The sequence below is a fragment of the Alnus glutinosa genome, chromosome 10 (genome assembly GCF_958979055.1).
Source record: "Alnus glutinosa chromosome 10, dhAlnGlut1.1, whole genome shotgun sequence".
Lineage (NCBI taxonomy): Eukaryota > Viridiplantae > Streptophyta > Magnoliopsida > Fagales > Betulaceae > Alnus > Alnus glutinosa.
Genome location: NC_084895.1, coordinates 2,770,497 through 2,783,449, shown reverse-complemented (window position 1 = coordinate 2,783,449; position 12,953 = coordinate 2,770,497). Strand labels below are relative to the sequence as shown.

The 12,953-nt window shown below is 36.0% G+C and overlaps 1 protein-coding gene across 2 annotated transcripts; it reads left to right on the top strand.

Moving 5' to 3' along the window:
* The first annotated feature begins 1,113 nt into the window (after window positions 1-1,113).
* LOC133878884 (basic leucine zipper 34) lies at window positions 1,114-10,828 on the top strand. Of its 2 annotated transcripts, none has more exons than XM_062317443.1 (5): window positions 1,114-1,262; window positions 2,152-2,865; window positions 5,544-5,619; window positions 6,626-6,752; window positions 10,372-10,828. In XM_062317443.1, exons 2-5 carry the CDS (start codon window positions 2,315-2,317, stop codon window positions 10,536-10,538), a joined length of 921 nt encoding a protein of 306 aa, XP_062173427.1. In that variant the 5' UTR covers window positions 1,114-1,262; window positions 2,152-2,314; the 3' UTR covers window positions 10,539-10,828. The 2 variants fall into 2 exon arrangements, with proteins under 2 accessions (XP_062173427.1, XP_062173428.1); XM_062317444.1 differs by having other exon boundaries at window positions 1,131-1,262; window positions 2,163-2,865.
* The last annotated feature ends 2,125 nt before the right edge of the window (window positions 10,829-12,953 follow it).

Here is a 12,953-nt window from a genome sequence, read left to right as displayed (position 1 = left end):
TCAAAGAGAATGGAGGTATTGTATTGCAAGAAAATCAATCGCTATCCATTTGAAAGCCACTAGCTAGTGGAACTTTCAAAGCAAATTAGGATGCGGCTGGGAGGCATGCATTTTGGCTGCTCGCAGTTCCACATTTTTTTCTTGCAATTGATTCCACAATGGCAGAAGCATGGGCAGCTCTTCTAGCAGTGCTCTTTTGTAAGGACTTGGGTTTTTTTGATATTTGCCTAGAAGGAGATTCCTTGCAAATTGTAAGAGAATGAGCGACAGATTTGGCCAGCATGAGCAGATATGATCATTTATTGGAGGGTATCAAATCTGGCATGCAGTTTTTTCGAATTGCAAACCTAATCTATGTCAAACGTGAGGCTAATTAAGCAGCTCAATAATTAGCTCGAAAGGCTGTCACCTATATTGTATACTCAATCTGGATGAAAGAAATTTCTCCCCAGATATATGATATTGTAATTAGGAAACTTGTTGTCCCTAAGGGCGGTGGAGTGATCTCCCCCGAGTTCGAGCCAAGCCAAGTAATCTATTAGGTACTTGGCTAGGGTTCTACCAACCTGAGTACGAACAAAATTTGAATACTCGCTCGAGTTCAAGTTGAATTTGATCACTCTTATAGATTTGCTGAGCCGAGTCTGAATAGTCAAAACTCAACTCAACTCCGTCCATGTAGAGCCCTAATATCACTAGTATATTTTGTTTGATACATAAAAGTTAAGAGGAAAAAGTAATATGTCGCATGAAATTTTTAATCTTAGAAAAAAATTCACATATTCATTTTCAAAATACAACTCAATTGATATTGTCTCTCAAATTACTAACAAATTGTCAACATTCCCCGACGGAAGGAAAAAAAGCAAAAAAAATAAAAAAGCCCCTAAATTTTTTCAGTAAGACAAAATTCCACTCTACTTTTTTTTTTTCTTTTTTTTTTTTTAATTTTTTAATTTTTTTTTAATTTTTTTTTAATTTTTTTAATTTTTTAATTTTTTCTAAACTCCACGTGTAGATACTTTACATTCTATTTTAGTATTTAGTTTATTCGGCAGAAAGTGAACGCTGACAAGACTGTGAAGACATAAGCTAAAAACCCCATACCCCACTATCCGTACACTTTTGCATCCTTTTGGCATCCAGCAAGTGGGGGGGAGACACAGACACTTGCTGGGTTGCATGTGTACCATCCTTCACCCACTCCCTTTGTATCTCTCTCTGTCTCTTTGTTCCTGAAGAAATAAAGAGAAAAAGGAAAGGTAAGCCAAAGTTCCTCATGGGAAAAAAAAAAGGGATAATTACTACTCCAAAACAGCGGATTTTTTTTTTAAAATCTTATTTCTTTTTCCTCTTTAAAAGAGTTGATTTGATTATGGGTTTTTTCATTTGGAGCTATCTGGTTGGGATTTCATACTGTAAATAACAATTTAAGTTTCTGTAAAGTTTTTTTTTTCCCTTTAAATTTGGGATCTTCTGTTGTTGATAGAGTTAGATTCTTACTGCGTAGTGTTAACTGTTGCATTGATTTTAATTTTAATTTTTTTTAATTTTTTTTTTTCAAGTTTGATACATTTAATTATTCCATTAAATGTCGAATGTAGTTTTTTCCTCTGGTGCTTGTTATTAGAAGTTGCTTGCTTAGGAGGCTTTTGGACTCTTATACCTTGACAGAATTTCTGAAGTATTTCTTAACCTCCTGTTTGGTTGCTAAGAAAGTGAATGAAAGAATAAGAATACAGAGTTTTGAGTGTGTCTCAGGATTCAGCGAAAACCAATAGCGACAGAGAATTAGAGAAAGAAAAGAAAAAACCTTAAACTTGTTTTTAATGGTAAATACTACGAAAAAAAAAAAGAAGAAGAAAATTCAATTGAGTATTGACTCGCATTGATTGTTCTAGAGAACAACTTATTTTTGTAGTACTTTTTTCTGCGATTACTTCTATAGATTAGCAAATTTGTTGGGGCTTGTAAGTGTGCAACTTGTAATGTTGCAAAGAAAGTTCATCGTTTTTTTTTTTTTGGGTAATTTTTATTTCTATGTTTTATCGCACAAATCATAGTTTTTTGTTTTCTTCAATTAAACTTTTGTTGTGTCCTTTTTTGGGTTTGTTTTTTCAACCTCATAATTTTTGTTTTCCTCTTGTAAAGTTCTTTTCCAGTAAGTTAGGTTAGATTGATGGCAGAAACATGGCATTAAGCTTATAGAGGGAGGAAAATGTTGTCTTCTGTTTTGGTCATAAAAGAGACTGAAAGAAGTTTAATCATGGTAAATTATGAGAAGCCAACCAGCACCCTGTAAATTAAGTTCACCATGTCAAGGCAAGCTCGCCTTCCTCCACGCTGCCCAATCCAGAAGAAACCCATTGCTAGCATTAATGACTCTGTCTTTCAGTCCCTGCACATCGATGAATCATATCCGCCGCACCATAACTCTTCCTACCAAAGCTCCGTCCCGGAGGAGCCGCCAACATGGCTTGATGACTTATTAAGTGACCAAGACTCCATTGCCAAAGGAATGTACCATCGTCGATCAGTTAGCGACTCTATTGCACTTTTGGATGCTCTTGCAGACACGCTTCCAAGTCTGGCTCTGCATAAAGATGATGAGAACTCAGTTGTTAATGAGACTTGTAATGGGTTGGATTCAGCTTGTACCTATGGTCCTAATTCCCCTAGGAAAAAAAGCAATTTAACATTTGTAGAGAATGCCATAGTTTCAGCATTGTCTGAATCTGTTTCTCAGGACCCTACACATTATGTAGATGGGAATCTTCGCATTTCTGCAACTACTCACGCTGATTGGAAAGGAGACAATTGTAATTCAGTTGGTGATCTCAACACTGAGAAAAAGGCTGTAAAAGGGTTAGAATCTAAACTCATCTGTTAATTTTTTGAATTCAGTTGCTATCACAGGTATGGTTCAACTATGTGTTGCCCAAAAAGCGTTATGATGTGTGCTTTACTATATTTATTTCAGTAGTATGTTTTAATTAGGGACATAGTTTCTGTTAATGGAAATGTTAATTTTGTGTGTGTGTGTGTGTCATTTTGGTGATTCTAGACTTCTGTTAGTTGTAGATATTACCAACATCTTACTTAAATTTGGCTGCTTGTGCATTGCTTTTGAAATGTATACCACAACAGCCAAGTGAAAGCCTTTCTGCACATTCTGTCTTTCCAATTATAAAGTGAAAATTAGAGATAAAATGATGATAAATGTTCCTGTGATTCCATGTAGAGATCAAATTTCTCATTATCATTTCTTGGAATAATTTAGATGCAAGAACTTAAATTAGGAATAGAGTTTCAAGGGAGAAAAGAACAAAAGATCCACTCTGCTGTGCCCAATTCATTTTGAAAAACATCTGAAGTCAGGAACAGATGGCTTGCATAGGTGACAATGAAGTGTACTGATAATCTCACAAATAATATACATTGTTGTCGTAAACTTCATGGAACGTGTGTATGTGAGGATGTGCATGTGTGGGGGCAATCCCTTGCAGTGAACAATGTACATTTATATATGTAATCTATGCATCTGTCAGTTTGTAATTGTGTTTTCTCTTACCCGGTAATGGTGTTCATTTTCAATCTAGTTTACCTTTGGTGAACAAGTTTGTTGGCATATATAGTTGCACTGTCAAGGATTGCTCTTCTTACTTTTTTTTTTTATTGGTTATTGAAAACAGAGGACTTTGGCCACAAAACAAGGGCCCAAAAAGGAATTTTTTTTTTTCCTGAGCAATTTAACCATTACATCACAATAAACTAAAATTACAAAAGGAGAGGGTAGGGGACCCCAACAAACACCCCAAAAACAGCCAATGCAATGCAAGAAATTAAAACTACAAATAAAAAAAAATATCTAAATAGATCTGGTCTCATAGTTACTTGACCAAAACGCCAACGGCCACCATGACAACGGTAACTGATTCAATCTGATGATTGGTTGGTGAAAAAATGGTGCACTGACAATGACTGCGATAAGGCAGTCGATGAAGATCACCTTTCTTGCATCCATGGATGAACGAGCATGCTCCATGATAGTGTCCTTTTGGACAAAAGAGAGAATCATTCCCGCTTTATTTAGGGAGGAGGTAGGGACGAGCTCTCAAAGAGAAAGTTGGAACCGAAGACCATTGGAGGGAATGGTGCGTGTGCCTCATGTACCAATGGAGAAGGTGGCATGTGGGCCTCATGTCGGGGGAGAGGCTTGTGGTAGATCTGGGGGCTGGGAGGCCAATGGATGGGTGCGTGCACGATGGAGGTGGATGGACGACAGTAGATCTGGCTTCCAACTTTCAAAAAACAAAGAGACAAGTAAAGATAAAAATAAAAAGAGGAAAGAGATGAAGGGCGATAGTCAGTGGCAGAGGAGGAAGGGAGGGGAGGGAGAGAAAAATGAGATCGGCCACTACCAATGGGGGTAGCGCATGAGCCTTACGCACTGGAGGAGGGATAGAAATGATGGCAGCTTGTGGTGGGAAGCCAGGGAGGAGGTGCGTGCAAGGTGAACGTTACTAGGCGGCGGTAGATCTAGCTTCCAAACTCCCACCAAAAAAAGAGAGGGTAAAAAAAAAGGTTGAAAAAAGTGGTAAGGGAGAAGAGGTGGAGGGAGGGAGAAGGCTCCTCCTTTTCCCTCCCCCTAGAAGGCTCACAAAGGGGGTTTTCAAATGGGTTTTTTCCTGGGAGGGGAGAGAGCACTGAATAAAGTCGGTTTACAAAATTTTGTCACAGCTCATTCGAACCTAGCTAGGGTTTCTTTGTATACTGGGTTGAATTCACAACTTCCTCAACAGCTCGTTCGAACCCAACTTTAGACGAGTTATCGAATGAGCTATTCTGCCAACTTGTTTGAACGTGAATTATGGACGAGCTATTCTGTCCAGCTTTTCAATATTCTCTTTCCAGTCGGTTTTGACCCAGTAAACGTTGTAATTAGCAAAACTTCATGAAACATGATTTTGTAGCCCTCTAAATGGGCTTTCCAACGCCACCAAGTATGCCCTGATCCGATATCAGAATCATGGGATATGACCCTTTTATTAAAGCAAGTCTAATTGAAAACCGCTTTGCATGAGTAGTTAATCTACTCTGTCATGAATCTAATGACTTTACAAGCATCTTGGCCCCAAAATGCTTTGTCAATATGAACTTTGTTCTTTCCCTTGAAGAAGTGTATATAGATATATTTATGAAGTATCCAAGAATTGGGAATGTGGATTCTGGGAGAAAAACGTTCCACTTAATATGTATTGGTAGAGAGTACCATGTGCTGTTGGGCCTTAAATTTTGGATAACTTATAATAGATGATGAGGTTATGTTTGGAAAAGAACCATGGAAATCCATCACTGCCCGTATCATATTATATCCCTTGTTATGTACACATGTTTCCTTTATAATTTTCATATATAGTTGATGATAAATCCATAAAAAAATTTGACATTCAATCACCAAATTGTTTTATACATGCCCATTTGAATTTGATTATGTATCTGTGCCTTTTTCAAAATTTTACTGGTTTGATGACTTCCTACAGGCATTCTGGGCAGCGATCAAGGGTTCGTAAACTCCAGTATATTGCTGAACTGGAAAGAACTGTAGATGTTTTGCAGGTAACTTTTGAGGAAAACAAAATGAGATAATATGGAACTGTCTGCTACTTCATTGAAGTATACTCGGATCTGTCTTTGTTGAGATGGCATGCAAAAGGGCTCTCTCATTATTCAAACAATAAATTCTATGTCACCAAGATTATCTAAACTTCTGAGGTAAACTAGGCTGCATGTGGTAACATATATGCTGCTATTTTTAGCCAAAACTGAAAGGAAAAAGACAATCGGAATCAGCTTTGAGTGTCCATATGCAGGTGTGTGCAGAAAGTAAAAGTCAAATATTTACACCATGTTGTAAATATTTGAGGATTCCCATGATGTAATTCCCCCTTTCATCACTATTTGAGGATTCATTATCTCTAATGCTTTGGAGCTTGGCCTTATGGAATGCCTTTTTCAGTCGGTTTAGGTTGTCTTGGGTGATGCCTAGTCGATTGGCTAACTTATTTAATTATTGGTGGACTGGTGGTAGAAGTAGAAGTGTCGCTGTGTGGAAGATAGTGCCTTCTTACCTCATGTGATGTCTTTGGAGAAAAAGAAATTACCTAAGTTTCGAGGACTGCGAGAGGAAATTGGCGGAGCTTTGCTTTTTTTTTTTTTTTTTTTTTTTGGACAACTACATTTGTAGCTCGTTTAGTGCTTAGTTTTTATGATTTTCTTGTTCTTTTTTCCCCTTCTACTAAGATGTTTCTCTTGTATACTCCCTGTGTAACTAAGTAGCCCTATTTGCTTTTAATGATATTTCGATTACTTATAAAAAATGAAATGCTTTGGAGTTTGGCCCTATCCATAACTTAGGCTAGATCCTCCATTTTTTAATGCTTGTGGCATCATTGCAGTAAAATATGTCAACCAATTTACTACATGGAATCGATCTATTATTTTCTGTTTCTGGTCCTTGTATCCTATAGATCATGCTAGCATTCATTTTCTAGTTCCATATCTGTTTTTGATGAAATCTTCATGGAAGCTATTGGAACTGAATATGTTCTTTCACATTGTGCAGACTTTGGAATCAGGATTGGCAGTCAGAGTCGCTGCTCTTCTTCAGCAACGTGTATCTCTGTCCATGGAAAACAGCAAATTAAAGCAGGAGATTGCAAGACTGCAGCAACAAAAATTAATAATGGAGCGTAAGTTGTTATATCTTTTTGTTGATTTCTATGGGTAACTCAGAAATTAAGGGATGGTTTCCAAGAGTCCAAAATCATTTGACCCTTGACTATTTTGAAAGCTAATGAGATACTTATACATATCTGATTTTTAGCTTTTTGGTTTAATCATATGAAACCAATATCATTGCAGAATTATTCATTTGTTAGTGGAAAAACTAAATAGATCATTCAAAATAATCTGAGAATAGCTTTCCTGAAGTAGATTGTCAAATGAGAGAAGTGGTAGAAAAGGTTCCGAAAAACATCTGGAAGATGTTGATTTTTAAGTGAGGACGATTGGTCCTAAGAGACATGATTAATTAATCAATGATGGATGTTTGCACAATAAGAAGCTCGCCTGACTGAACACTATCATGTTGAAAGTGGGTTAGACAGAGTCTGCAGGGTAAGAAGTATGCATTTGGTCACTGTGCTTTTGGACTTCCTAATTAAAAGTTGGACAAAATGATGTTACATTAGAATTTTGTAACTCGTTATGTTTCTAATGATAGAAATTTTACTATTTTTTAATTAGAAGGGTTTTAAAAAATCTTTGGTGTGGTCAACATCAGTTCCAATCAACTTTTGTAAACAAAGTATTTTTATAACAATATTATGATCTCATGAATTTAAACACATTTAGGTTACGTTTGACTATTCCATTAGAAAAAATGAATAACTTTTATTAAGAATATTGGAAAAATGTGGAATAGAATGACCTTGACGTTAGAGTATATAATAAGGATCTACCACTTGGAATAGTCATTTTCTCATGGGCCACAAGAATGGCTATTACAATGCTATCTCATTCCACAATCTTCCATTTTCAATATAAATTATTCATTTCTTAATGGAACAATCATTCTGCATATCAAACGTAACCTTAATGTCCATTAGCTATCATATATGTTAAATAAGCCAAAGCCCTATATGTTGTCTGACTTAATTAAGTTGCTATGCCAGCTCCAAATAAGTGGTTTCAAGTAACTGCAATCTAAAGGATAGTTTACTTTACAATAAAAAACTGAAAACAGGAGTTTTGGGTGTAACGATAAAACTACACATTATGAAAGTAAAAGGGGTCATTCATCAAACATTAGTCAAACTTGTGCAATCCTCTTGACAATGTGCCATTCACGGTGAGCATTCACATAACAGACAACTTAACTTTGTTATGAACTCTAAAAAGCTTTTGGATTAACTTAGATGGATTAAATTAATTGATTTTTACCTTTAACACCATGGCATATGCGTTGCAACTTGCAAGTAATTGGTAGCCAAGGATTTAACCCCTTCACAATGTTAATAAAGTTTTCATTAATTTTGATAAAAAAAAAATAAAAATTAAATCTTATCTGAATCATCCAAATGTTTGAAGAAAGCATCTTAGGCAATACATTGCTGTGCAATGAGAAAACATTATTGGACAAAACTCTTTCTTACATTTAAATTTTCCAGAAGAAAAATGTATTGATGGAAGTTAAATGGAAAAGGCTTCTGAAACTTCATTTGCTTTAATTTTGTTCCAAGGCGTGGTTTTCAGGTGACCCTCAATCTGAAATTTCATTTGCTCTCATTGTGTGTATGACATATTTTCATTTTGGTAAGTGTTAATTTGCATGCATCATGGGTGCACCTCTTTGTCAACTTTGATATGCTAGAAAAATTTTCCAAGACGGAGAGAGAATGACATATGGTTGGTGGGATATAAGTTACTAGTTCTAGTTGAAATTTCTAGTCTTAACGAAGATACTCATAATTCCTATTTTAATTATATGGGTTTAAATGGCTATGTGGGTTATGCCAATTCTACAGTGAAATGTTGGCTTGTTGGATGGGATTTTTAGTAGGCATAGAGGTCGTATAGTTTGCAAGATGTTACACCATTGACTTATTTGGTGTCGAGAGAGAAATGACTTTCTCGTACTTATGAAGATATAGAAAATTTTGTGATGGGGTTGAAATTGTCGTTTCTAATATCACTTCTCGATTGGTTCCCTGCAACTGGTTTTTTCTCTCTCCTCTTTTATGCTCTTGGGCCTTCTAAACCTTTTAGCTTTCATGTTTTTCTTGATATTTGCTATTCTTCTGGTTAGTTGTATCTCTTGTATACTTTCTGTGTACTTAGTCGCTTTTTAATGAATTTGCAATTATTAAAAATAAAATGGTCTTCTAAACCTTTGATCTTAGGCTTTTAGCTTTATCAGTGTCTATTTTGTGTACCTCCTGTGGAGGGTTGCACCTTATATGGTGCTTTTAAGTGAGTTTATAATTTCATCAAAAAGAAAATATGTGAGATGGAAAAATATCTATATCTATATCTATATTTAGAGAAGAGAAAAAGGGATTAAAATGCATCAAGCACTGGAGCATCTTTAGTTTCTTCTAGGAATTTTGTTGGCTTAAAGAAGATAGTAATGATTTTTATTCTAATTTATGTGAGACCAAAAGGAAAAGATATTAATGCACTTCTAGTGATTTAGAAAAACTTTAGCTAGAACTAGGGGTGGGGCACTGACCTGCATGTGTCGAAGTTTCACCCTTTTCAAAACCCAACAGGACTGGAAGCAAAATTTTGTTACCAAACAAGCTGACGCCCCAGGTGATACCAAGCCAACGCCATCAGCTATTGGTTTTGTGTCGAGGCGGTTGGTTGGTGGTGGCTGCATGGCAGCAGAGGTGTGAGATCTCACACCCACAGCCAGATCTCCATCAGATATGGCGGCAACTGGTTGTGGGGATGTTAAATCTCATACCCCTACCACCAAATTTTGCAGCGATAGGCTGCAGACTCCTGCCGCCAAATCTATTGGCAACTTGCTCCAGATTTTGTACCCAAATAGTCAAAAAACTCAATCCTCAGCTTGTCAACCACCACCACCAAATACTGCTACTTAAACATTGAAAAACCTAGGACAGAGGGGCAAAGAGGTTAATATGTTAGAAAAAGATTAGGGTTTCTCGTGTATACATATGAAGACACAGTCTAGTCGGGTCATGTTTTTTGAAACCCAAATACCTATTACTGATTTCCAACCTGACATATGTTGGAAATAAATACTTTAAATACTGATCCCTGAGCCGACACATGTTGGAAGTCGGAATCTTCGGGTTGGGTCGGTTGGGGCAGTAATATGCACACCCCTGGCTGGAGCAGGCAGTGGAGCGTCTCTAATTTGCCTTTGATTGTCTCTGTGGGACAGCTTGCAATACCTTTCTCGGCCTTCTGTCTAAGACAGATGGTCGACAACCTTACACACTATGGCCGCAAATAGCAACATCCAATTTGGACATGTTAGTATTTTCAATTTTGATGATATTTGGAAGAAACTGAACTGAAAAGAAGTGTATTTTCTACTACTAATATCAGCTTTGTAGTAGAAGTTTCAGAGTTCCCTCTGGAATTTGTAACTTCAACAGCACGAGAAACTATCAATGCGACCACCATCCAGGATTTAGGATTTCATTAGTTGCTTGTAAATTTGGATCTCATTTCAATACCTTTCAAAAGATGCTGATAGTGGTATTATATTTCTTAGTTGACCAAAAGTATGAGACGGCACCTTTTGTAAGTACTGTCTGACCCTTTTTGTTACAGGTCAATATCTGTCTCTGAAGAAGCAACTTGAGAGATTGAAGATTTGTTTTGCAAAATCCCCAAATAGCAAGAGTAGCACATATGTTGGGTCTAGTCCGGCTGCCGACGCAACTAGAGTAGAGGCTACTTGGCAGATGTTAGATATGGAAAAACTTAACATTAGTTGAGACTGAAATGCTGAATCATGGTTTTTATGTTGATTCTCTGAAAGCTGCGGCTCTTTTGCTTCATCTGCATTGTGTTTGAAGTGGATGCAGCCAAAGCTAGAGCATGTTATTGATAGCCATTTCTTTCAGTCCACTTATGAACTGTTGTCTTTAGATGTCCTGTAGTACTTTATGTTCTAGTGACTAGGCTTTATCATAAAGTGGAATGTGACACGAGCTTCTGTGTTTATCTATGAAACCGTACAAATTATAATGGAGAATGCACCAGAGCATTTGCATTCTATTTTATCTACTAACTTTTTCATATCACATGCATTCGATTCTTCATTTTAGCTATCTATTTTTAATATTTTATTTAAAATATGTTTTTTTAATCTATTTTTACTATTCTCAAAAGAAGTTAGAATCAGACTATTTTTTTTTTTTCCTATGAGAAATGCTATTTCTCTGACTCTTATCTAACTCTAACAACTTTTTTGAAAAAATAAACCATTGAATATGTAGGACTTGCATGTAGAAAAATAGATCTAACTATTGATTTGAAAAAATGTTGGATGAGAACTGGACATGAGCAGGAGAAGTAGTACCTTTCTTTTTTTATTAGTTTTTTAATGCACTTTTGAGCACTGTAAAAGCTAGCCAATTCTTAAGACAAAATGGTTAGCCGGATGAAAAGATTTTTTTTTTTTGTTATTTTTTGTTACAAAGCTAGCTAAAATAGCCCTTTAACGATCTTGGCTAACTCACTGTGAATGCTCAAAGAAAAAACTAAAGGGGTTTCATGAGTGAAATCACCCTTCTGAATTGTGTCTTCCTTAAAGGTCTAGGCATCATTGGGCAATCAAGATCAAACATTTGACATGAACAAGCATTGTATCTTGCAACTAACTACATGAGATGACCGTTACCTAACACAGAATTTTTTTAATTTTTTTTTTTAGATACATGAAAAAACAGAATTACAATAGGAATATAAAAACAATAAAAACAAGGGCTGGGCAACCCGAAATTTAAACTAAGAATGAAAATACGCGGGGGCAATGCTTCCGAAGATGCGGGCCCTATGATTCGTAACACGGATGTCAAAATCGAGGCCACCAGTTAAGGTGATATAAGATGTATAAAGAGTCTAAAGAACTCAAACACCAACACAGAGATAAACAAAGAGAAGTTACAACAGAAAAGCCCGAAACAAAACATAACAATACAAAAACAGGAAAATAACCAACAACAGAGGCCCGGAGGAGAGGGGAGTGGGAGCCATCTCTGGTGGTAGTTGAGTTGGTAAAGCAGCAGGGGATAGGGTTTAACTCTCCCTCTCCTTTCTTTCTAGTGGTCACGGGTTTGGTCACAGGTTCGAACCCGCTTGCGGTAGTAGTCCGCGAACCGGATGCTACTAAGATGGGGCTTTACCAACTTGAACTTTGGTAGTGCTGTGATGATAAACTCTCCTTCCAATGCAGTAACTATAGCTCAAACCGAACATTCCACAGTAGGTGAGAACTCCGATGGTAATGCCCAAGGGGGACAATTACACTATTCGCCCCTTTCCGCCTTTTCAATTAAAAAAAGAAAAAGAACATGTATTCTCTTTTTTTGCATTAAAAAATTGGTTTTCTTTTTTTCTTTTCTTTTTTTTCTTTTTCTTTTTCTTTTTCTGAGTAATGATGCATATTACATACTCCACAAATATTTAACAAAGCTCGCATGGCAAGGTCTAGTGTCTAGTAGTCATTGGATATAATTTTTTTAACAATAACTAAAATATCTTATTAAATTAATTTTATGAGTATTAACTGTGATTTTGCTCATCGTTATGTCCTTGAATAAGACTTGCAAATGAAAAGACGAGATGTGATATTTTGCCATCCAAAGATAAGGCTATTGATTTTTATTTTTTATTTTTTTTTTAAAAAAAAAAAAAAAAAAAAAATACACACAAAACACAAAACCAAACCCCAAACCATTTACATGATTTTGTATTTTTTTTTAATTAAAAAAAAAGAGTCGATAGTTGCCATTGGGTGGCAAAATATCATATCTTGAAAAAGACATAGATTTGTTATTAACTGTGTTTCACCGTAGTGAAATAATATTTGGCTATCCAATGACTACTGTTGAGCACCTTTGCCATTTTTTATTTTTACCCCCAACCCATTCACATGGTTTTGTGATTTTTTTTAAAAAAGAAATAAAAAAAATAAAAAGACAAAAGTGATCAAAAGTTATGTCATGAGGTAGCCAAATATCATTTATCTTCACCGTAATCCTGAAACATACATATTAATCATGACTAGATATTTCCCCATTTTTTTTTTATAAATGCATGAAACAAATTACAACAAGAAATAAATTACACAACAAGGGCTGGGCAACCCAAAAGTTAAACTAAGAATGAAAGTATACGGGGGCAAT